Below are 26,379 nucleotides of genomic sequence, written 5' to 3'. Positions count from 1 at the left end.
AATAGCATGCTAAAAACATGAGATAAAGGAGTCTCACTTTGAGAAAGTCTCTTTAGCATTCTCTCATTTACTTAACAAAGATCAAGATTTTAAAATGCAATAGGTGCTAGTCGGTAATAGGTAAATGATAGTATGTTTACGAATCCAGAAGAAAGGGAATTGCACACATTTCAAGCCATTCCAGTGTTTACTAACAATACGTGAAGACTTTTAATCACAATGGGTCCCTGAAATTGAACCATCCAATCAAGATGGTCCCCGAAATTGAAAATCGATCAATGTAGTCCCTGAAAATAGGTGTCGCAAATCAATGTGATCCTTCCATCACAACCCTGTTAAATATTCTGTTATATGATGATGTGTCACTTAGCTGGGTCTTGTAAATGTAATTAAATATTGTCATATAAATTTAAAATATTTAAATAATAAAATAACAATTTTTATTTTTGTTAAATATTTAATTTTGTTATGTGATGAACTTTAATAGAAATAAAGAAACATTGTTATTTCACGGTTATGTGATGATGTAAATAATAAATTAAATATTCTCATATTATGCTTCTTCCCATTACAAATAGTTTAGTAAACGATTTTAATAGAAATTTAATTTTGTTTTTTCCTTGATCTAGTTCATTCTTAATTCAATTCTTCTCAATCTAATTACGAATTAATAAACGCTAGTGCATTGGATTTAGGCGGCCTCAAGCAGGGCCTTTTATAACACTACATAACACCTAAATCGGGAGAATTTGTGCAAGGATATCCACCATTAGTGAATCGTGTGCTATCTATTAGTATGTGACTATCTCGTAACTTAATAATAGTCGACCTCATGTGATTTTTATTTGGGAATTTAACGAAAAACTCTCAGTACTGTTCACTTTAACGAAAAACCACATTTTTACACTAAAAAGTCAATCCTGATACTATTCACTTTACCATTTATTTTGTCATTATTGTTAAAACTCAAAGTTTTTAAGCCATTTTCATTAGTTCTCATTTTTTATTTTGTATTTGTGCTAGCCAAACCGGCCAACTAAAATGTTTTTGTCAAAAAAATTATATAACGTCTATTTTCAATCGCATATATAAATCAAAATATAAGAACAAAAATAGAATTAAAAGTATGGGGCATTTTGATATAGATGCCTCAAATTTGAATTTTTTTTAATCAAACATCTATAACTTTTAAACTTTTGATCAAACATTCTTCTACTAATTTTTAATTAAAAATTATGATTTTTATTGTATTTAATTAACGAATTAATTCAGAAAATAATATCACAAATATTCTAAAATCACCACAAACATCCTATCTTAACTTATCATAATTCGTTCAAAATGAATTTTTCTTATTCAAATAATTGTTGTTTTAAATTCTAAAAACACATAAACATCCTATTAACATACAATTATGAAATATAACATGCACATATATTAAATATAATGTGACATCCCACATCGCCCAGGGGAGTGATCCGCCCCGGGTCGGGATGTGACAATTTGGTATCAGGGCCTTACCCTGGCCGTGGTGTGCCGACGAGGACGTCGGGCCCCTAAGGGGGGTGGATTGTGACATCCCACATCACCCAGGGGTATGATCCTTAAATGTATATTCTCATCCCTACCTAGCACGAGGCCTTTTGGGAGCTCACTGGCTTCGGGTTCTGTAGGAACTCCGAAGTTAAGCGAGAAGGGGGTTAGAGCAATCCCATGATGGGTGACCCACTGGGAAGTTGCTCGTGAGTTCCCAAAAACAAAACCGTGAGGGAATGGTAAGCCCAAAGCGGACAATATCGTGCTATGGGAGTGGAGCGGGGCCGGGAAGTGATCCGCCCCGGGGCGGGATGTGATAATTTGGTATCAGAGCCTAACCCTGGCCGTGGTGTGCCGACGAGGACGTCGGGCCCCTAAGGGGGGTGGATTGTGACATCCCACATCGCCCAGGGGAGTGATCCGCCCCGGGTCGGGATGTGACAATTTGGTATCAGAGCCTTACCCTGGGCGTGGTGTGCCGACGAGGACGTCGGACCCCTAAGGGGGGTGGATTGTGACATCCCACATCACCCAGGGGTATGATCCTTAAATGTATATTCTCATCCCTACCTAGCACGAGGTCTTTTGGGAGCTCACTGGCTTCGGGTTCCGTAGGAACTTCGAAGTTAAGCGAGTAGCGCGCGAGAGCATTCCCAGGATGGGTGACCCATCAGGAAGTTCTCGGGTGAGTTCCCAGAAACAAAACCGTGAGGGCGTGGTTGGGGCCCAAAGCGGACAATATCGTGCTACGGTGGTGGAGCAGGCCCGGGAAGTGGTCCCCCCCGGGGCGGGATGTGACATATAATGTACCAAATAGATATATTAAATATAACGTACCAATCATTTGGTACGTTATGTGTAAGTTGTGTAACAAAAAAAAAAAGATAACTTTTCACATTAAAACATTGCACTAAAAAATATTTTGTCAACTCTTAATAATTAATTATTGGAATAGGGACTCGTTTTCAATAAAACTCTTAGTTCATGTTTCTACTATAAGTAGTTGCTAAAAAATTCAAATTTATTTTCAGTTGCATGAAATTAGGTAGTTTAGTCTACATCTCAATTTTAATTATAAACGACTCTTTTTTTTTATAAGCTATATAAAATGTTGAGTTGGAAATTGGAAAAACTATATTTCATCCAATTAATCTTAAACCCCAGTAGATATAATTGAACCCTTAAATTGAGGAAGGGATGAGATTCCATAAAAATAGTAATATTATTGAGTGCATTTTTTTTTTTACATAGAAATGGATTTAAAAGAATTTATAAAATACTTAAATTAAGAATATACCTTGTGTCACATCCCAGCCCGGGTGGGACGACTTCCCGGGCCCGCTCCACCACCGTAGCACGATATTGTCCGCTTTGGGTCCCCACCACGCCCTCACGGTTTTGTTTTTGGGAACTCACACGAGAACTTCCCGATGGGTCACCCATTCTGGGAATGCTCTCGCGCACTACTCACTTAACTTCGGAGTTCCCATGGAACCCGAAGCCAGTGAGCTCCCAAAAGGCCTCGTGCTAGATAGAGATGGGAATATACATTTAAGGATCACTCCCCTGGGCGATGTGGGATGTCACAATCCACCCCCCTTAGGGGCCCGACGTCCTCGTCGGCACACACGCGACCAGGGTTAGGCTCTGATATCGAATTGTCACATCCCGGCCCGGGGCGGATCACTTCCCGGGCCCACTCCACCACCGTAGCACGATATTGTCCGCTTTGGGCTTACCATTCCCTCACGGTTTTGTTTTTGGGAACTCACGAGCAACTTCCCAGTGGGTCACCCATCATGGGATTGCTCTAGCCTCCTTCTCGCTTAACTTCGGAGTTCCAACGGAACCAAAAGCCAGTGAGCTCCCAAAAGGCCTCGTGCTAGATAGAGATGGGAATATACATTTAAGGATCACTTCCCTGGGCGATGTGGGATGTCACACCTTGAATATAAAGTTTAATTAAAAGTAAAAGCACTTTAATCAAAAGTTGAAAAGTAACATATGTTTAATTTAAAAAAATCTAAAATGAAACATCTAATTCTAATTTATCCTAAGAATAATTAAACTCTGATTTTATTCCCTAACCTAATTCAACGTCATTTGCATCTTTTCAATTGGAGTTTGATTTTACATTTATTTTCGAATTTGTTTGGGTCCATTTAAAAAACGTTAGCTCATACGGTACCCACAAAAGTCTGATCGGCCCAATATAATAAAACCCGAAAGCATATCTGGCCCAAACAATACCTCAAAAAAGTGATCACCCCTCATATCTGTGCACGTCATTCCACCGTTACCCCTCAAATATCCTCAAATTGCCAGAATGCCACCCACTCACCCGCCAATTTCACCCAACAAAAACCATAGCACCCATGTAAATTCTACATAATTCGAGCCCACCTTCCCGACCGAACCCTTCCCTCCCAAAATTCCAGAACGCTCCAGCACCATCTCTACGCTTCCCACCGATTCCCCTTTACACTCTTTTAACCACTATAAATTGACAGATTCCAATCCCCAGAATTCATCACAAAAGAAATCCCACAAAGGTTTCAGCTTTTCAGAAATCTTAAAAAATACCACAAAGCGTTCAGTTTTTCAGAAATCTTTTATTTTTCTCTCAAGTTTGTCTGCAAATCTCGAGCTCTGTTTTTTAAGCAGTTTCAATGGCGGACAAGACGGAAGGAAAGGCCATCGGCATCGACCTCGGCACAACTTATAGCTGCGTTGGGGTCTGGCAGTACGACCGCGTCGAGATCATCGCCAACGAACAGGGCAACCGGACAACCCCGTCCTACGTGGCCTTCACTGACACTGAGCGGCTGATCGGCGACGCTGCGAAGAACCAAGTGGCGATGAATCCGCATAACACCGTATTTGACGCGAAGCGGCTCATTGGGAGGAAGTTCTCCGACCCGTCGGTGCAGAGCGACATGAAGCTCTGGCCTTTTAAGGTTATTCCAGGCCCCGGCGACAAGCCCATGATCGTCGTGACCTACAAGGGGAAGCAGAAGACTTTCTCGCCCGAGGAGATTTCGTCGATGGTGCTGACGAAGATGAGAGAGATCGCAGAGGCGTATCTGGGTCAGGCGGTGAAGAACGCCGTCGTGACTGTCCCTGCTTACTTCAACGACTCACAGCGGCAGGCCACCAAGGACGCCGGAGTGATTTCCGGGCTCAACGTCATGCGGATCATAAACGAGCCGACCGCCGCTGCCATCGCCTACGGGCTCGACAAAAAGGCCTCGAGAAAGGGCGAGCAGAACGTCCTGATTTTCGACCTCGGCGGCGGGACTTTTGATGTCTCGCTTCTGACGATCGAGGAGGGGATTTTCGAGGTGAAGGCCACCGCCGGAGACACCCATCTGGGCGGAGAGGATTTTGACAACAGGATGGTGAATCACTTCGTGGCGGAGTTCCGGAGGAAGCATAAGAAGGATATTAGCGGAAACGCCAGGGCGTTGCGGCGGCTGAGGACAGCATGCGAGCGGGCGAAGAGGACTCTATCTTCCACCACCCAGACGACAATCGAAATCGATTCCTTGTACGAAGGTATCGATTTCTACTCGACGATTACTCGCGCGAGGTTCGAGGAATTGAACATGGATTTGTTCAGGAAGTGTATGGAGCCCGTCGAGAAATGTCTGAGGGATGCGAAGATGGACAAGTCGCAGATTCATGAGGTAGTTCTTGTCGGCGGGTCGACAAGAATCCCGAAAGTCCAGCAGCTTTTGCAGGACTTTTTTAACGGGAAGGAGCTTTGTAAGAGTATAAACCCCGATGAGGCTGTCGCTTACGGCGCAGCGGTGCAAGCGGCGATCTTGACCGGCGAAGGGGATCAGAAAGTGCAGGACTTGCTGCTGCTCGATGTCACGCCGCTCAGTCTCGGTCTCGAGACCGCCGGCGGGGTTATGACTGTGCTGATTCCGAGGAACACGACAATTCCGACAAAGAAAGAGCAGATCTTTTCGACTTATTCGGATAATCAACCCGGAGTTTTGATCCAGGTTTATGAAGGAGAGCGAGCGCGAACGAAGGACAACAACTTGTTGGGGAAGTTTGAGCTCTCGGGCATCCCTCCGGCTCCGAGAGGCGTGCCGCAGATCAATGTGGTCTTCGACATTGATGCGAATGGGATTCTGAATGTGTCGGCTGAGGACAAGACGGCAGGGGTGAAGAACAAGATTACGATTACGAATGACAAGGGACGACTGAGCAAGGAGGAGATCGAGAAGATGGTGCAGGATGCGGAGAAGTACAGGGCGGAGGACGAGGAGGTGAAGAGGAAGGTGGATGCAAAGAATGCGTTGGAGAATTATGCGTACAACATGAGGAACACCGTGAGGGATGATAAATTTGCCGGGAAATTGGACCCCGCGGACAAGGAGAAGATCGAGAAGGCGGTGGACGAGGTGATCAATTGGCTGGAGGGGAACCAGTTGGCGGAAGTTGATGAGTTTGAGCACAAGTTGAAGGAGCTGGAGGGCCTGTGCAACCCTATTATTGCGAAGATGTACCAGGGTACTGGCGGCGCTGGAGGCGGCATGCCGATGGGAGATGACATGCCTGGTGGCGCTTCCACTGGCTCCACCAATGGACCCGGCCCCAAGATTGAGGAGGTGGATTGAGTTGCTTGAAGTTGCAATTGGGTTGGGCTACTCTGTTTTTGTTTGTGGATTTATGTGCGTTCTGTGTTTTGAAGTTGCAATTAGCTTGTAAACATGTTTTCGGTTTTTTGTGGTTTTACACTAAAAGCTCTGTAAGTAGTGTGTTTATGTTAAAATGTCAACAGCTGTTAAAATGTCAACAGCTATTTCAATAAGAAGCTAGCAATTTACCTTTTAAGACGTTTGTTTCAGTAAGAATTTGGTTTTTTCCCATGGCAATCAAGGACAAGACAGTAAATTGGGGATCAACTATACTTCAGCAACCAAAAGAGATGCATATCCCCAAAGAAATTTAAATCAATTAATTGGAACATCTTTTATCATAGCGTTAGGGATTAAATAGTTAGTTGCTAGATAGAGAATAATCGACTAAATAATTAGTTGCTGGAGGAAGAAAAATCGACGAAAGTTAAACTCAGCGCTCTAATCAATAAGTTCGATTGATTCTTGTTATTGCGGTAAAACGCCCGCCCTTACACTCATGTACGTATAAAGGTATAACCTTACATTTATCAACTCTAGCGGAATGAAGATTCATAGTCGAACTCGAAGTCTCTTAACACACTCTGGGCCTCACTGTAGGAGTAATGAGCCCAAACAATTATGACCCAATAAGGTCCAAGGCCCATGGAGTCCACTCCATTTCATTCGTCTTCAACCAAGCTGTAGTTGTTTTTTACTGTTTGGAGTGTTTGGATTAGCCATGGCTGGGATCGCTACCGGCTTCGCATCGCAACCCATGCTATCATCCCGAGCCACCACTTCCAACCCGACGCCGTGTTCGCTCTCACTCTCCTCCGCCGAGTCCAAACATTTCGGCGGCCTCCTCCGTTTCAACAGCTCATGTTTCGTAAATTCCAGCTCTTTCAGCTCCCTCTCATCCACCGTCAGCAGCCGAATCAACGCCCGTTTCGGTGGCGGGCCCCGCTACAACAACTCCGGCAATGACTCGCGGCACTCACGAAAAGGCGACTCTCCAACGAGGACGAGGCCCTCGATATCTCCAGTGTCAAGTTAATCGATTTATGAAGTGCTCAATGTGCGTTTTTCTGTTTGTGTTTACGTTATTCAAAATCGAATTTTGAGGTGGTTCCTTGTTGGATGTTTTTGAAACAGGTCGGATACTGTGAGGCTAATCGACGCGAAGCAGAACATGGTTTGTGTTTTTGTTTTGTTAATTTTTGCTAATGTTATGTTCAAAATGTGTTCTTTTTGGTTGATGATGAATTGTAGGATTGTTTGTTGTTCCGCGTAGGTTGGAGTGGTGAACAAAAGTGAGGCTATTCGACTGGTTGACGATGAACTCGATTTGGTATGCATTTTGCCACTAGTTTTTGTTTTGTTTTACATACAATATAAGCTTATATGTATATGTATATACATACATTGCAGAACTTCATAAGAGGGACTCCGCTCTTTTGTTCATGGAGTGAAATAGGTTACCGCCATAGCGTTAACTGTTTCCTGACCATGAATTGAACACATTGTGGGGTGAAAACACTGATCTCGAAAACATGAACAAGGTTTCCCACTCGCTCTATTGAGTTATAGCCCTTGTTGGGTTCTGCAACGAATAATCTCGATAGGTCCACAACAAGAAACAGTCAATACGAGGACACTATCCAATCCCACTCACTCTTAAGAAGGGAACTCTATGTATATACTTACCTTAAAATTGCATGCACATACATACTGCACATAGCCACGTAAGGTTACATGGCATGTGTAGGGAGATTATTACAGGAGGAAATCAGTTCCTGAAATCTCATCTGCCAACTGTGAATCTGATCTTCAGTTAGACAGTGTCTGCATTGGATCATGTTGGCTGCCATTGGCGGTGCCAATGAACTTGGTTCAGTTTTCCTTTCGGAATAGATTTCTAAAAGAAATGTGAACTGAGCATTTTGGTTTATTGTTCTGAAACTATGTGTTTTGTATTAGTTCGTAATGAGCACCTGCATTTAGTATATCATGTTGTACGAAATCTCGTTTCTTTGAGAATCAATCATTCTTTTTGAGTTTCTTATATGAGTTAGGAAAATGCTTTTAGAACATGGTTTGAAGACTAATATCTTCTGCATTGTTGCAGGTAATATTATCTGCAGAGGCAGATCCTCCAGTTCTCAGGATAATGGATTACAAGTATGATATTTTATAAGATATTAGATGAAGTTCACAATTCTCTTAGTTTTTCCTGTTTCTTATTTGCGATAAATGCTCAAACTTTACAAATATATCCCCTCATAGTGTTATATTAGTTTATTGAAGTAAATAAACATAGATAGCAAGAGCAGGTAATTTCATATTCTATGGCTCAGGAAGACATTGGTAAATGCTTTGTGCAATAATGACAAACTATGGTAACGCATTGACCAGCATGTTGAGTCTCACTAAAAAATTGGGATCTCAGTGATTTACCTATATATCATGTTTCATACATATGTACTTACAGGAACCAATCGCCTAAATATTACGTATTTTTTTCTTGAATCCTAAAACGAACGAGTAGATCTAATTGTCTATACCCCTTCTCTTTGTCAGTAAATATAGGTACGAAAAGCAAAAGAAGAAAAGAGACCAGCAGAAGAAAAGTGCAGGTGAGTTTTTTCTCTGTCTTGAGTTTCTGATTTGAGGAAAGATACTAAACTGACCATAGTCTTATCTTGAATGTTAGTGAGCCGCATGGATTTGAAGGCGCTCAAAATGGGGTAATGCACTAATCTTCCCTTGTTTATTTGTATTTAGTCTTATTTCAAATCCCTAGTATTAAAGTGTTTGTTTGACGTGTGAGTTAATTAAGGGCTGAATTACGTAGATAGATGCTTATGAAAAAAAAAATGTTGGAAATACACAGATAGATAGCTGCCCAAAAATTCGTGTGCATAATTTTTTTACCATTATCATTGTGTGTATGGTTACAACATCGACCAACATGATTACTCCGTGCGCTTGAGAGCTGCCCAGAAGTTTTTGAAAGATGGTGATAAGGTTTGCTTACATTTGTCATTGATGCCAGAGTTTACCTCGCTATATTGTTCTGTTTTTATGTATTTAGCGCTGCAACCAATTTTTGCAGGTCAAGGTTATAGTCAACTTGAAAGGCTGTGAAAAATGGTTCCGCAATATTGCTGTTGAGCTGATCCAAAAATTCCAGTAGTGATGTTGGGGAGGTACTGATGTGTATTTGCATTTTGAATCATAAATGGAGTTGCATGAACCCACCACCATAAATTGTTGCTTGAGTTTAAGTCTATCTTCTTTATGTCTCGATTCACAAGTGAATCCAAAGTGCTTGTTATTCATATTCCTGAAGTGCTTCAGATTGGTCTGTAATTTTTTTGTACTAAAAAATAAACTGTTTGCAGTCCGCTTTAAGTTCTAGTTATTTTCATTAGGGTTATTCAGTTGCTTTGGTTTTTGATCTTCAATTGTATGATTGTTTATGTGGGTTGCAGGTTGCAACAGAAGAATCTAGACACTTCAGCGAAAAGATGTTGACGATGGTTTTAGTTCCCAACAAGGCTGTTCTGCAGAAACCTCAAGAACTGCCGAAGAAAAAAGAAAGCCCTGCCGCTAAGGAAATATCAGCTGGTGTCTGAGTAGGCTCGAGTTTCAACTGCAGGTTTTACATATAGGTAAATCATTTTTAGTTTCATTTTGTTTTTTCAACTATGTTGGGAATCTCTGAGGCTGTGTATAGCACTAGTGTAAGATATGATTGTACGAGAATAACACACGTAGATTAGATTTTAATGTCAATTAAGAAACTAGCTGAATCTTGTACACCATACTCTTAATGTCAGTTAAGAAACATTTCTGGTCCACAGATGACGAACATTTTATCATGGTCAGGACCAAAACAGTCCCACAAAAACAACTCATCTTGTTTGGACGTTTGATCAAACAATGTTGTAACCGTGTTTGATATAAATCTCTTGTTTCTAGTTGTTTTCTCGAGAGGAGGAAACGATTTGGCCAAAAGGAAACTATAGGCGATTGCATCATCACATAGTCTTAATCGCTTATTTGGCCTGGCGCTGGATGGTTGCTGTTGAAGCAGACAAAGTGGTCAAACCTGGTTACGCCTACATTGTTCATGCATACAGGAGATAGCAGGATGATGTTATTCATTGGCAACGAAGAAAAGCTTCCAGATCATGTGCTTGGAATTTGGAAAGGGGTCATGTTCTGGTAAGTTGTAACAGGTCTTGCTGGTCGATTTTATATCGAATTTTCGGGTGTTGTGCTAATCTGTCTGTATGTAGATGGGGAGGCTTCAACTCACCTACCTAACTGATTGAAATGTTGGCTTAGATTCTAAGTATTTTCTGGGTAAGTTGGGTAACTGCTACAGTATTTTAAGTATTTTCTGGCTGTTTGCGGATTAGTGTTTCTTATCGGATACTGGGCCCACTGTTTATGTTAGTGTCCAGTCTGGATTCCATCAGGTTGAATATCTTTCTTGAATTTGTGATTAAGCTAATGACAACGTAACCAAAAACGTCTTTCCCTTGAGAGAATTTTAGGTTAAGTGGTATGTCCGACCACCAAATATCAAGAAGAACATCAACGCATTAGACATGTTTGTAATCTTGATCATGCTTGTGTGGCTATATGTTTGTCAATGTATGCCGAGGTGGAAAGTAAACGACAACATGACGAGTTTATTGGACGGTCGAACAAGCGACGTAATTAGGCTGTTCTAAGATTTTAAGTTTACTCGTATCTTATTTACAATGTCACGCCTATGACCAAATAGGATATTCAAATGGCAATGATATCTTCAACACATCATCAACCATCACCCTTATCCTTACCGAAAACAAGGCAAATTACATTTATTCAAAAGAAAAAAAATTATGACGCCACTTTTGATTTTCCACTTGCAAATTAAAAAAAAAGAAAAGGTTTTTGCATCAGAAATTACAAATAAAGAAAGCAACTTTGGATTTCTACCATGCATTTGAAACGAACGGGTTCAAATTTTCTGCATTTATTTTGTGTGTGGTCTCTGTATGATCCATATCATTGATTAACACGTATTAATAACTTAATCGTCCTTTAAGTGTCAATCAATGATATAGAGGTCATAAAGATGTTACACACAAAATGAATACATAAGATTTAACTCGAAGCAAAATTCTGCGTAGAAGTGGAATTTCACTTGCTAATTACAGTAGAGCAATCTTCTTAGTACGAGTAGCAACCTTCTTGGTACGAGTATATTGCCATGTGAAATCACCTTTCAATTATATAAAGGTACATTATAACTAAACAGTCTTTGTTGAGTATAAAAAACTTCTAGCTAGGGACACTAACAATCCAATTGACAAGAAAAAAGAAACAAAAAAAAAAAATGAGAAGGTGACAAGGCAAAATCGAGGGTGTTGGGTAACGTTGAAAAAGGCGGGAGAGAAGGCGGTTGAGTAGTACAGTTTAAGAATGGAAGGAAAGCTTAGCTTCAAGGCAACGGAGACCCTGCAACCAACAACCACCTTCCGCCACCTGAATCGTTATGTGGACTCTCTCTCTCTCTCTCTCTCTCTCTCTCTCTCTCTCTCTCACATACATAATTAGGTAAGAGGAGCTGAGAGGGACCTGACCCCCAAAAATCCCATGCCACCCTTCTCATAGCTAGATGTTAATTCCATTCTTCAACATAAAATAGAAACCTCACCATCTTAGACCATCAGCGTTATTGATCACTCTCGAACCTGAAATCGACACAGGCTGCCGCCATGGAAGCCAGCGCCGGACTTGTTGCAGGGTCTCACAACCGCAATGAACTCGTCGTCATTCGTGGCCATGAAGAGGTAGCTAATAATTTCACCTATAGTTTGTTTTAGTGGTGTTTAGATTCTCAGAGGCATTTCACCTATAGTAGTTGACCTATTATTACAAAACATTTACAACTTGTACCATAATATTCAAAATAAATCATTTGATGTTGTTACTCACCTTAATTATAATGAACAAACAATAATTGCACATATTATTATCCCTAACATATAAGTTCAAAAGTATAGAGTACTACTAGTTCAAATATATATATATATATATATGCACAGTAGTACATATATTTTCAAAAATATTGTACTAATTAATTTTCCTATATATATATATAAATATATTTATGATGAGCAAATAGCATATATTTTGTAAGTAAATTAATATTGAATCAAATAACATTCCTTTCTTTTGTTGGTAATTATTTTCCATGAATTATTACATATATTTGGCCGATTTATTTATTCTAAGATATATGTACAAATAATAGGCAAATTAATTTTGAATCAAATAAAAATGCTTTATTTTGTAAGTAAATAAATTTTGAATCAAATAACATTCATTTACTATGTAGGTATTATATTTTGTATTATTATTACACACACACATATTTTGGGTACATTTATATTGTTATATGTACAAATAATAGGTAAATTAGTATTGGATAAAATAATTGCTTTTTTAAGTAGGTAAATTATTTTGTATATATTTTGTTTTTTTTAACAAGCGGTATTATTTTTAGTATGTAGGTAAATTATTTTGCATATATTTTACATATATTGAGTAAATTTTTTTGCTTTTTTTAGTAGTCTAACATTTTAAAATTCCAATAGTAGGTGCACCATTTGAATCAATAATAATTTTTTTGTATGTAAATTTTTTTGTTTGAATTTTTATATATATCATGCACTTTTTTTTATTACATGTGTGTGAAAAATACTTTACCTACATTTATATGTTAAATATAATTTCATTGACTTTTTTAATCATGTATTATTACATATATTATGCATGTTTTATTCTTATTATATATTAGACAATTAATTTATAACATTAATGTTTTTATTTTTGTAAAATCATTAAGTCTCTGTTATACAATCCGCATGGAATTAATTGTGCATGTAAAATATTTAAATAGGGGTATTTTAGGCATCCGAAAAATTTCAAATGTATAAAGTCAAACATAATTAATGAATTTGATGATGTGGATTCTAGCTAGTCAATGAGTTTTATTCGGATAAAAAACTTATGTTGGGTTTTATGTGGAGAAAATTAAGTTTTAAGGGCTAAAGTCTTATTTGGGATTGAGAGGGGCATTTTATGCCTTTGATCACCACCGAAGAGCTAATTTCGTTTATTCATGTTTTTTTTGACAGAAAAAAATTAGTATGTTCTATGACTTGAGTGTACTTTGGTCTGTGTGACTCGTGTACAAATAGTAAAGAACCCCCTACTTATCACGCGGATGTTACATTTTTCCTAACACTTGCATCTTACCATTTACACAACATGTCACGTGTGAAAAGTCGTGTAATTATTCATTCAATACACGTCAATTTTTTGACGTGAGATTCTTGCATTATTCGGCAACTACGCTTTTAATTTTAGTTAATTTTGTGAACTGGATTGAAGTTTGACTTTTTGTGCTTGATGGATGCAGCACAAGCCATTGAGGAACTTGGACGGACAGGTTTGCGAGATATGCGGCGACGACGTGGGGCTGACGGTGGACGGAGACATGTTCGTGGCGTGCAACGAGTGTGGCTTCCCAGTGTGCAGGCCTTGCTACGAGTACGAGCGGAGGGAAGGCTCCCAGAACTGCCCTCAGTGCAAAACCAGATACAAGCGTCTCAAAGGCAGCCCCCGAGTTGAAGGAGACGATGACGAAGAGGACGTTGATGACATTGAACACGAATTCAACATTAATCACGATCATCCGGAAGATGATCACGATCAGATTAACGGCAACAACTCCGGCAGATCGCCCTATTATAAGCCTAACAACGAGCAGGTGGCTGAAGCCATGCTCCATGGAAAGATGAGCTATGGAAGAGGCCCTGATGATCCTGATCAGGAGTCACATTTCCCACCTGTAATCGCTGGAGTCAGATCCCGCCCGGTAATACTGAATGCATGATGACTCTTTTGGAGTACCAATAGTAGCTTTCTCGATAAAATAGGTCATGCTTCACGATTTTTAGCACTATTTTTACTCATCTACATATGTGCATTCTTGATTTCGTGCAGGTAAGTGGTGAGCTCACATACTCAACGCACGGTCATGGAGATCCGCAGATGTTATCATCTTCGTTGCATAAACGAGTGCATCCATATCCGGCTTCTGAGGCTGGTATACTTCATTTACTTGCTCGTTTTATCTATCTATCCAAATTTTCGTTTTCATATACGTGCGCTTTTGCATGCATACAGGAAGTGAAAGATGGGATGCTGAGAAGAGAGAGGGAGGTGGATGGAAAGAAAGAATGGATGACTGGAAAATGCAGCAAGGCAACCTTGGCGGCAATGATCAACCCACTGACTTGAATGATGCCGACATGGCCATGTACGTATACATATACATATATGTTCTTTAATTAAGCTAATTAACTCAATTCAACCCAATAATCAAGTCCTTAATTCCATTTACTAACATATATAATGTTGTGTATTGGTACTGCATAATGCAGGATTGATGAAGCTAGGCAGCCACTGTCAAGGAAAGTACCAATTGCGTCGAGCAAGATCAACCCTTATCGGATGATCATTGTGGCTCGGCTTTTCATTTTGGCCTTCTTCCTACGATACAGGCTTTTGAATCCGGTCAATGACGCATTTGGTCTCTGGTTAGTGTCTGTCACGTGTGAAATATGGTTTGCAATTTCATGGATCCTTGATCAGTTTCCAAAGTGGTACCCCATTGATCGTGAGACCTACCTCGATCGCCTTTCCCTCAGGTATATATTCGCACATTTGTTAAGTATGTGTACATTAGCATCAAAGCGCTAACTAGTTACTAAGTTAATACAACGGTATCACTGATGCAGATATGAGAGGGAGGGTGAACCGAACATGCTTTGCCCGGTAGATGTGTTTGTGAGTACTGTGGATCCCATGAAGGAACCTCCACTTAATACCGCCAACACAGTTCTTTCAATTTTGTCCATGGACTACCCTGTTGACAAGATCTCATGCTACATCTCTGATGATGGATCTTCCATGCTCACCTTCGAAGCCTTGTCAGAAACTGCTGAATTTGCACGCAAATGGGTACCCTTCTGCAAGAAATTCTCTATTGAGCCTCGAGCCCCTGAGTTCTACTTCTGTGAGAAGATTGATTATCTCAAGGACAAGGTCCAGCCAACATTTGTTAAGGAGCGTCGAGCTATGAAGGTATGTGTGCATATATAACCACGTTCATGTCACTCCTAGAACCTGCCTGATTAGGACGAGGGCTGACTAATCGTAATTATTTTATGCATGACAAAATGCAGAGAGAGTATGAGGAATTCAAGGTTAGGATAAATGCACTTGTTGCGAAAGCCACGAAGGTTCCACCAGAAGGGTGGATTATGCAAGATGGGACACCGTGGCCGGGAAACAACACTAAGGATCACCCTGGCATGATTCAAGTCTTTCTTGGTCACAGCGGAGGCCTTGATACCGAAGGGAATGAGCTTCCTCGTCTTGTCTACGTGTCTCGTGAGAAGAGGCCTGGATTTCAACATCATAAGAAGGCCGGTGCCATGAATGCCCTGGTAACTAAACTAAACTTTCAATTCAAGCATTTCGTTTCTTCTGTTTGCTTGAATATCAAGTAAAACCTTCTAATCGTATGTATATGATCAGGTTCGTGTCTCGGGAGTACTTACAAATGCTCCTTTCATGCTCAACTTGGATTGTGATCATTATGTAAACAACAGCAAGGCTGCAAGAGAGGCCATGTGTTTCTTGATGGACCCTCAAATTGGAAGGAAGGTTTGCTATGTCCAGTTCCCTCAAAGATTTGACGGCATTGACAGAAATGATCGTTACGCAAACAGAAATACAGTCTTCTTTGATGTACGTAATCACCACAGGAAGCACCAAGATCAATTGTTTTCTGACATATGAATGTCTTGCTAAAACAAATTGAATTTCTTTAATTTTCAGATTAACATGAAAGGTCTGGATGGAATTCAAGGTCCAGTGTATGTGGGCACAGGATGTGTGTTCAGAAGGCAAGCTTTATATGGCTACGATCCTCCGAAGGGTCCTAAGCGCCCGAAGATGGTAAGTTGTGACTGTTGCCCATGTTTTGGACGCCGCAAGAAGCTTCCAAAGTACTCTAAGCATGATGCAAATGAAAATGCTGCAATCCTACAAGGTGATTTTCATTTTCGATGATTCTTTATTTTTTTTCCCCTGGCTTAAGTAAAACTAAAAGTTACATAATATTGAGTAGGAACGCATGATGACAAAGAGCTACTGATGTCCCAAATGAATTTTGAAAAGAAATTCGGACAGTCTGCAATTTTCGTGACTTCAACAATGATGGAACAAGGCGGTGTCCCTCCTTCCTCAAGCCCAGCAGCAATGCTTAAAGAAGCCATTCATGTGATCAGTTGTGGTTATGAAGACAAAACCGATTGGGGTTTAGAGGTAAAATTTTCAGCAATTTTTTTTATTATGCGCTGTTAAATTCAGGGTACCTTATGAGTCAAGTTAGTGCAGATTTTCTTGATTCGTTGTGGACTATGTTGCTACTTTTGGATATATGCAGCTAGGTTGGATTTACGGATCTATCACAGAGGACATCCTAACGGGTTTCAAGATGCATTGCCGTGGATGGAGGTCAATTTACTGTATGCCAGATAGACCTGCATTCAAGGGTACAGCTCCCATCAACTTGTCAGATCGGCTCAACCAGGTTCTTCGTTGGGCACTTGGTTCCATTGAGATCTTTTTCAGTCGCCACAGTCCACTCTGGTATGGCTACAAGGGAGGGAAGCTCAAGTGGCTAGAGCGATTTGCTTATGTCAACACTACTGTCTACCCTTTCACCTCCCTTCCTCTTCTTGCCTATTGTATCCTCCCCGCTGTCTGCTTGCTCACTGACAAATTCATCATGCCACAGGTAACAATTTCTAGCTATCTTTTGCATCACATTGAATCATAGAAGACAATAAATAACAAAAAATTATTGTATTGATCATCTGAAAAGCATAGAAGTTGAACCTCATGCTTGTTCTGCACAGATTTCCCATGTGACAAAGTTGTGTTGTTTTGTTCTTTTTCAAATTTTAGATAAGTACCTTTGCAAGTCTCTTCTTCATTGCTCTGTTTCTCTCAATCTTTGGAACCGGCATTCTTGAGCTGAGATGGAGTGGAGTGAGCATCGAAGAATGGTGGAGAAACGAGCAGTTCTGGGTGATTGGTGGTGTCTCATCTCACCTCTTCGCTGTTGTGCAAGGTCTTCTCAAGGTTTTAGCAGGCATTGACACCAACTTCACGGTCACAGCCAAGTCATCAGATGATGAGGATTTCGGAGAATTATATGCGTTTAAATGGACAACCCTCCTCATCCCTCCAACCACAATCTTAGTCATCAACCTTGTTGGAGTAGTTGCTGGGGTTTCGGACGCCATAAACAATGGGTACCAATCATGGGGGCCTCTGTTTGGGAAGCTCTTCTTTGCTTTTTGGGTGATTGTCCATCTCTATCCCTTCCTTAAAGGTCTTATGGGGAGACAGAACCGGACGCCAACCATTGTCGTCATTTGGTCAATTCTCCTGGCCTCCATCTTCTCGTTACTCTGGGTCCGAATCGATCCATTTGTGTTGAAAACCAAGGGACCTAACACGAAACAATGCGGAATCAATTGCTGAAAATACTTGCATCCTTTTTTGAAATGTGCATCTGCAGAAGATATATAAGATTGAATAAAGGTAGTGTAAGAATTTTGTGTGTAGCTTTAAATGCAATCAATGTACCAAGTTTTGTAAGCAGTGTTCTAAAAATCGACCTAGGTGGCTGCCTAGGCACTAGGCGGTGAAGGCCCGCCGCGATTTAGGGCAAATCGTTTCGAAAAATTGGTCTGGAGCTTGGCGGCCGCCTAAGCGCTCCTAGGCGGAGAGCTAGACGACTTCTAGGTGGTCTTAGGCCCTTTTTTTTATTTTTTATTAATTGTGTGCTTTTTTCTTTTTTGGTTTCATGGTGTTATACTTATGGAAATGATGTACCTAATTTGCAAATGATGGATTTACTACAAGTTCATCCAAGAGTGAAACAAATTGGAGCATTTTTTAGGGGATACATACAAAGAAAAGAAATAAACTAGATACAATAAGGTTAAATAATTTAATCTATGTCCAATCCAATGCAAGGATCATGAACAAGAAGAATTTAGTTTATCATCCAAGAATCCTCCTCATTATGATTATATGCTTACTTTTTTTTAAATATTGAACTTTTTAGATGTATATACTTCATGTATTCTTCTACTTCTATTTTTGCATTTTATCATTCTTTTATTATCCATACAAGTATAGTTTTTTTTTTTTTTACGTGTAAATAGACACTTATTTACAAGATATATAATAAATTTACATAAATTTGCCTAGGCGCCCGCCTAAATTGGAAAAGTGTTGTTTGTAATGCCTTTGGAACTAACTCACAAGAAGCTCAATGGATTCTCAAATTACTGTTATGTTCTTATGTTGTTCCACCCCCATTCGCATCTACTTTACATCTGATTTATGAGAAAAACTTGCATGCAACATCTATTTTACGTATATGATCATGTGCTGCTCACATGATGTTGCAAATGTGAGAGAGATGTCGGATGCAATGGGTGCACCACAAATTTTTCTCCTTATTTAGGGTTTAGCACAGAAGAAAGAAAAAATTTCTCAGAATAACAATTAGAAAAGGGTGTATGAAACATAAGCATCGAAAATTCGAAGTGTTATAAAAAGGTCAAAGTTAGAGGAATAACCTTTTTAATGGTAGGTGCAAGGTAGATGTAAAATGCCACACTAAAACTATAGCACAGACAAATAACAAATAAAAGCAGAGAAATAGATGATGTTACTGATATTTTTCTCTCGTTCACTTCTTCTTATCTTTTCTTGTAACTTAAAAACATGCGGAGTGCTCTATTTATAGAGCAACTCCAAACTGATGCAGTTAATGCATTTTGAAATTTACGACACTTCGTCTGACTATACAATCTCTATGTATTCAACTTTCACTTTGCATGGGCATTGAAAACTTCTGCCCATGCTGAAGACTTTTGCTAACATACTGTGTGGGCATTCATTGCCATCAGACTTTTCAACACGAAGCAGTTAGACGTGCTTATTTGAACAATTTGTTCTATTTTGAAGTTAAAAATGCTATAACCAAATTAAATACAAAGATAATTTGTTCTCTAACTTTCTAGGGCATACATTTTGTTCATCTCCATTAGTTCTGATCTTCTCTAGTTAGGCAGGCCGGCAATTTTAGAGTCAAATCTAATAAAGTTTTTGACTCTCTCGTACTCATAAATGTTTTATTCTCTTAATCTCACATAAATAAGATTAAAAAATTCTAAAGCATATTAAAAATACCAAAGCAATTTAAAAATACACAACACAATAAAAATTTATAATAATTAATTTACAAGTGTGAAGAATGTGTAAAATATATAAATGCTAGTGAATGCATCCTCTATGCTTTTATGATGGGCACATCATCCTTTAAAATTTCAAGACCCTACAACCCCTTGTGAATAGTATTTTTAGGGGAGTTCAAAATAAATAAAAATTCATAATAATTAATGTACAAGTGTGAAGAATGTGAAAGAATATATAAACACTAGTGATTGCATCCTCTATACTTTGACGATGGTTACATTCTCGTTTAGATTTTTAAAAAACCTCAAACCCTCGTGAATAGTATTTTTTGTTTGAGTGAAAATTTAATAAAAATTCATAATAATTATTGCAGAAGTGTGAAAAATGTAAAAAAATATTTATATCACTCGTACTGACAAGCTTTACAATTTTTGTGAAGGGGTCAAATACGAAATCCGACACCATAATCCACAAACTCTAGATTTATATTAATTGTCGATTGTTGTTTACGCTCTATTCTTCTTACTGGATTTCAATTTTTAGAGTTCTTTTTTAAAACATGATCATTTAGCGAATGCAAACAAATGAACGGTTCAGATCGTTGATATCACATTTTGATTTTTACGGTTAACTAAAATATGAGTCGACGTTATATAGTTTCAAAGATTTTATAAACTCCAAGCAATATTTTCAATAACTGTAAAAATCTGAACGTGACATCAATGATCTGAGTCGTTCATCTTTTTAAATCCACTAAAAGATCATGTTTTCAAAAAAGAAAATTTGAAAAAAGGAAATTCGATGAGAAGAATGAAGCGTAAACATAAACGATAATCAACGGTTAAAATTCGTCATTGATGAGAATTGAACCTAAGACCTCTCGCTTATGAGTTAAGAGAAATATCATTAAACCGTAATACTAAGTAGCTTTTGTTGTTTTTAGAAAGCTTGGCCTTTTGTTGACGGAAAAAGATTGTATTTTTTTTTTTTTTAATATTATGGGTACTTGAATATCAGCTCGGAGGTCTGCTTTGGGATAAAAAGTTACATTGCTGATGCTCCGTCTGATATACGCCGGCGTGATTTTTCTGTTTGTAGTGATGTAGACTCTCTCTCTCACAGACACACACATAATCCATTAGGTGAGAGGAGGTGAGAGGAGGTGAGAGGGACCTCACCACCAAATATCCCATGCCACCCTCCTTATAGCTAGCTTGCTACTTCCATTGTTCATCATCAAATAGAAACCTCACCATTCCTAGATCATCAGTATTATTGATCGCTCTCAAACCACAAATCGAGACAGGCTGCCGCCATGGAAGCCAGCGCCGGACTTGTTGCAGGGTCTCACAACCGCAATGAACTCGTCGTCATTCATGGCCATGAAGAGGTAGCTAATAATTTCACCTATGGTTTGTTTTGATGGTGTTTAGACTCTCTTTTGTTGGTTCTCTCTCTGCGAGGTTTGTTTAATAAAAATATGGGATGGTCGAGGGGTTTCTGAATGTGTTGGTCCTCTCTCACTCGGGATAAAGAGAGGATGACACTTTATCCCTTTACCAGCGTCAAAGAGTTAATCTCGTCTAATCATGTCTTTTTAAATAAAAGATTAGCATGTCTTATAACTAGAGTGTATTTTGGTATGTGTGACTACATGTACAAATGGTCACTAACCCACTACTAACCACGCTGATATTATATTTTTCTCACACTTGCATCTAACCATCTGCACAACATGTCATGTGTGCACCCTCGTGTATAACGTCACATTTAATTTTTTTCAACTTTTAACGTGAGATTCTTGTATTCTTCAGCAACTACGCTTTGATTTTAATTATTTTGTGAATTGGACTGAAGTATTATTGTTTGTGTTTGATGGATGCAGCACAAGCCATCGAGGAACTTGGACGTACAGGTGTGCGAGATATGCGGCGATGGCGTGGGGTTGACGGTGGACGGAAACTTGTTCGTGGCGTGCAACGATTGTGGCTTCCCAGTGTGCAGGCCTTGCTACGAGTACGAGCGGAGGGAAGGCACCCAGAACTGCCCTCAGTGCAAAACCAGATACAAGCGTCTCAAAGGCAGCCCCCGAATCGAAGGAGACGACGACGAAGAGGACATTGATGACATTGAACACGAATTCAACATTAATCACGATCATCGGAAGATGATTACGATCAGATTAACGGCAACAACGCCACCAGATCGCCCTATTATAAGACTAACAATAAGCAGGCTGGCTGAAGCCAGGCTCCGTGGAACGAAGAGCTATGGAAGAGGCCCCGATGATCCTGATCGGGAGTCACATTTCCCACCCGTAATCGCCGGAGTCAGATCCCACCCGGTAATACCGAGTGCTTAATGACTCTTTTGGAGTACGAATAGCAGCTCTCTCAAGATATTATGGTCATGCATCAAGATTATTTATTACTGTCTTTAACTCGTGTGCATATTTGCGTTCTTAATTTCGTGCAGGTAATGCAGCAGGGCAACCTTGGCGGCAGTGATCAACCTGATGGCTTGAATGATGCCGACATGGCCATGTACGTATACATATACACATATGCTTTTTGTTGGAGGCCAATTCAAAAATTAAAATAATAACAGAATTTGAAATGAATTGATTCTTTATTAAGAAATATATTTGTAATACAAAATGGAATAATGACAAAATAATTACAGAAAACAAAATTATTTAACTTGGTTGACAGATAGAGGCTAGCGCAAAGCTATGTCATTTGAACAATATTTCCGTTCCACTCTTACGGTTGTGTGGTTTGATGACGTCTACTCGACCAGGATACAACTTTCTAATTCTTCAATCCGGACCCAATTGCAGAATTATGGCGAATTGCTTTATGTGTTTATGCTCTGGCAGTTTTTGTACGGGAGAAAGAAAGGAAAAAGATATCTCTATTGAAAATTGAGACTGAACATATATAGGTTGTTTCATACCTTTTCAAATACATGTTGATCGTATTTGAAAATACACAACTCTTTTCAAAAATTGTGTTTTTTAATCAAAATATTTTTAATATATTAATTAAAATGTCCCATACCATTGTCTTGATTAATTAATATTAATTATATTAAGGTATATTATAGAAACCTAATCCACACACAATCATCAGCCCAAGCCTTCAATCCTCATTCGAAATGGCCCAAGTCAAAATGCGACATATATAAACCCTAATAAGGAAGATATGTCCCCGATGTGGGACAAGGAGTCTCAAAACTCCAACACTTTTTAATGAAGCTAATTAACTCAATTCAACCCAATAATTAAGTCCTTAATTTCATTTACTAACAAATATAATGTTGTGTATTGGTACTGCATAATGCAGGATAGATGGAGCTAGGCAGCCACTCTCAAGGAAAGTACCAATTGCGTTGGGCAAGATCAACCCTTATCGGATGATCATTGTGGCTCGGCTTTTCATTTTGGCCTTGTTTCTTCGATACAGGCTTTTGAATCCGGTCAATGACGCATTTGGTCTCTGGTTAGTGTCTGTCATGTGTGAAATATGGTTTGCACTTTCATGGATCCTTGATCAGTTCCCAAAGTGGTACCCCATTGATCGTAAGACCTACCTCGATCGTCTTTCCCTCAGGTATATATTCGCACAGTTGTTAAGTATGTGTACATTAGCATCAAAGCGCTAACCAGTTACTAAGTTAATACAACGGTATCACCGATGCAGATATGAGAGGGAGGGTGAACCGAACATGCTCTGCCCGGTAGATGTGTTTGTGAGTACTGTGGATCCCATGAAGGAACCTCCACTTAATACCGCCAACACAGTTCTTTCAATCTTGTCCATGGACTACCCTGTTGACAAGATCTCATGCTACATCTCTGATGATGGAGCTTCCATGCTCACCTTCGAAGCCTTATCAGAAACTGCTGAATTTGCGCGCAAATGGGTACCTTTCTGCAAGAAATTCTCTATTGAGCCTCGAGCCCCTGAGTTCTACTTCTGTGAGAAGATTGATTATCTCAAGGACAAGGCCCAGCCAACATTTGTTGAGGAGCGTCGAGCTATGAAGGTATTGCATGCATATATAACCGCGTTCATGTCACTACTAGAACCCGCTTGATTAGGACGGGGGCTGACTAATCATAATTTTTTTACGTATGCAAAAATGCAGAGAGAGTATGAGGAATTCAAGGTTAGGATAAACGCGCTTGTTGCGAAATCCACAAAGGTTCCGCCAGAAGGGTGGATTATGCAAGATGGGACACCGTGGCCGGGAAACAACACTCAGGATCACCCTGGCTTGATCCAAGTCTTTCTTGGTCACAGCGGAGGCCTTGATACCGAAGGGAATGAGCTTCCTCGTCTTGTCTACGTGTCTCGTGAGAAGAGGCCTGGTTTTCAACATCATAAGAAGGCCGGTGCCATGAATGCCCTGGTAACTAAACAAAACTTTCAATTTAAGCATTCCTTTTCTTCTGTTTGCTTGAATACCAAGTAAAAACTTCTAATCGTATGCATATGATCAGGTTCGTGTCTCGGGAGTACTTACAAATGCTCCTTTCCTACTCAACTTGGATTGTGATCATTATGTAAACAACAGCAAGGCTGCAAGAGAGGCCATGTGTTTCTTGATGGACCCCCAAATTGGAAGGAAGGTTTGCTATGTCCAGTTCCCTCAAAGATTTGACGGCATTGACAGAAATGATCGTTACTGCGAACAGAAATAGAGTCTTTTTCGATGTAAGTAATCACCACAGGAAGCACCAAGATCAATTGTTTTCTAACATATAATTGTGTTACTAAAATAATATTCAATTTTCTTAATTTTCAGATTAACATGAAAGGTCTGGATGGAATTCAAGGTCCTGTGTGTGTGGGCACAGGATGTGTGTTCAGAAGGCAAGCTTTATATGGCTATGATCCTCCGAAGGGTCCTAAGCGCCCGAAGATGGCAAGCTGTGACTGCTTCCCGTGTTTTGGACGCCGCAAGAATCTTCCAAAGTACTCCAAGCATGATGCAAATGGAGATGCTCCAAATCTACAAGGTGATTTATCAAAATTAATCATTTTCAATGAGAGTTTATGTTTTTTTGGCTTAAGTAAAACTTAAAGTTACATAATATTGAGTAGGAATGCATGGTGACAAAAAGCTACTGATGTCCCAAATGAATTTTGAAAAGAAATTCGGAGAGTCTGCAATTTTCGTGACTTCAACAATGATGGAACAAGGCGGTGTCCCTTCTTCCTCAAGCCCAGCAGCGTTGCTTAAGGAAGCCATTCTAGTGATCAGTTGCGGTTATGAAGACAATACTGAATGGGGTTTAGAGGTAAAATTTTCAGCAATTTTTTTTTATCATTCGCTGTTAAATTTGGATACCTTATGAGTCAAGTTAGTGCAGATTTTCTTGATTCATTGTGGAATATGTTGCTACTTTTGGATATATGCAGCTAGGTTGGATTTACGGATCTGTCACAGAGGACATCCTAACGGGTTTCAAGATGCATTGCCGTGGTTGGAGGTCAATTTACTGTATGCCAGATAGACCTGCATTCAAGGGTACAGCTCCCATCAACTTGTCAGATCGGCTCAACCAGGTTCTTCGTTGGGCACTTGGTTCCATTGAGATCTTTTTCAGTCGCCACAGTCCACTCTGGTATGGCTACAAGGGAGGGAAGCTCAAGTGGCTCGAGCGATTTGCTTATGTCAACACTACTGTCTACCCTTTCACCTCCCTTCCTCTTCTTGCCTATTGTATCCTCCCCGCCGTCTGCTTGCTCACTGATAAATTCATCATGCCAGAGGTAACAATTTCTAGCTATCTTTTGCATCACATTGAATCGTAGAAGACAGTAAATAACCAAAATGATTGTATTAATCATCCGAAAAACATAGAAGTTGAACCCCATGCTTGTTCTGCACAGATTTCCCATGTGATAAAGTTGTGTCCTTTTGTTTCTTTTTCAAATTCTAGATAAGCACTTTTGCAAGCCTCAACGTCATCGCGCTGTTTCTCTCAATCTTTGGAACTGGCATTCTTGAGCTGAGATGGAGCGGAGTGAGCATGGAAGAATGGTGGAGAAACGAGCAGTTCTGGGTGATTGGTGGTGTCTCAGCTTACCTCTTCGCTGTTGTGCAAGGTCTTCTCAAGGTTTTAGCCGGCATTGACACCAACTTCACAGTCACAGCCAAGTCCCCAGATGATGAGGATTTTGGAGAATTATACGCGTTGAAATGGACAACCCTCCTCATCCCTCCAACCACAATCTTAGTCATCAACCTTATTGGAGTCGTTGCTGGGATTTCAGACGCCATAAACAACGGGAACCAATCTATGGGGCCTCTGCTTGGGAAGCTCTTCTTTGCTTTTTGGGTGATTGTTCATCTCTATCCCTTCCTTAAAGGTCTTATGGGGAGGCAGAACCGGACGCCAACCATTGTCATCATTTGGTCAATTCTCCTGGCTTCCATCTTCTCGTTACTCTGGATCCGAATTGATCCATTTGTGTTGCAAACCAAGGGACCTGACACGAAACAGTGCGGAATCAATTGCTGAAAATACTTGTATTCCTTCATCCTTTTCTGAAATGTGCATCTGCAGAAGATATATCTTTATAGAGCATGCACAAGTATGAATAAAGGTAGAGTAAGGTACCAAGTTTGTGTGTAGCCTTGAAGTGCAATCAATGTACCAAGTTTTCTAAGGGTAGTTTGGTATTGTTATGTTGTGAAAATAAACAGCTGTAAAATAAAGTTGTTGGGTGTTTGGTAAACTTTTTTGTAAAGTGCTTTTAACCATAAAAATCGTATCTAA

At 39.8% G+C, this 26,379-nt stretch overlaps 3 protein-coding genes and 1 pseudogene across 3 annotated transcripts; all 4 read left to right on the top strand.

Annotated features, from left to right (window-relative positions):
* The first annotated feature begins 3,924 nt into the window (after nt 1–3,924).
* On the top strand, nt 3,925–6,384 carry LOC103949050 (heat shock 70 kDa protein-like). The gene has a single exon (XM_009360144.3). The coding sequence runs from the start codon at nt 4,206–4,208 to the stop codon at nt 6,165–6,167; it is 1,962 nt and encodes a 653-aa protein (XP_009358419.2). The 5' UTR covers nt 3,925–4,205; the 3' UTR covers nt 6,168–6,384.
* Nucleotides 6,385–6,894: 510 nt separating this feature from the next.
* LOC103949187 lies at nt 6,895–10,653 on the top strand (annotated as a pseudogene).
* A 1,157-nt stretch (nt 10,654–11,810) lies between these two features.
* Nucleotides 11,811–18,246, top strand: LOC103949047 (cellulose synthase A catalytic subunit 7 [UDP-forming]). Its single transcript, XM_009360143.3, has 12 exons — nt 11,811–12,019; nt 13,654–14,112; nt 14,241–14,343; nt 14,424–14,556; nt 14,681–14,947; nt 15,038–15,383; nt 15,485–15,748; nt 15,840–16,052; nt 16,143–16,356; nt 16,435–16,631; nt 16,753–17,106; nt 17,277–18,246. The coding sequence occupies exons 1-12, from the start codon at nt 11,945–11,947 to the stop codon at nt 17,856–17,858; spliced, it is 3,207 nt and encodes a 1,068-aa protein (XP_009358418.2). The 5' UTR covers nt 11,811–11,944; the 3' UTR covers nt 17,859–18,246.
* Nucleotides 18,247–20,904: 2,658 nt separating this feature from the next.
* LOC103949049 (cellulose synthase A catalytic subunit 7 [UDP-forming]) lies at nt 20,905–26,121 on the top strand. Its single transcript, XM_048584168.1, is given in 14 exon segments — nt 20,905–20,979; nt 21,475–21,748; nt 21,751–21,824; nt 21,826–21,933; nt 21,978–22,132; nt 22,934–23,200; nt 23,291–23,636; nt 23,739–24,002; nt 24,094–24,279; nt 24,281–24,307; nt 24,399–24,612; nt 24,698–24,894; nt 25,016–25,369; nt 25,540–26,121. Coding segments are annotated over 14 exon segments (3,123 nt in total).
* The last annotated feature ends 258 nt before the right edge of the window (nt 26,122–26,379 follow it).

Source organism: the organism of the source record quoted next, unplaced genomic scaffold, assembly GCF_019419815.1.
Source record: "Pyrus x bretschneideri cultivar Hongxiangsu unplaced genomic scaffold, Pyrus_bretschneideri_v1 Contig1, whole genome shotgun sequence".
Classification (NCBI taxonomy): domain Eukaryota; kingdom Viridiplantae; phylum Streptophyta; class Magnoliopsida; order Rosales; family Rosaceae; genus Pyrus; species Pyrus x bretschneideri.
The sequence above is the reverse complement of the archived record's forward strand: the minus strand, read 5'-3'. Positions and strand labels throughout refer to the sequence as shown.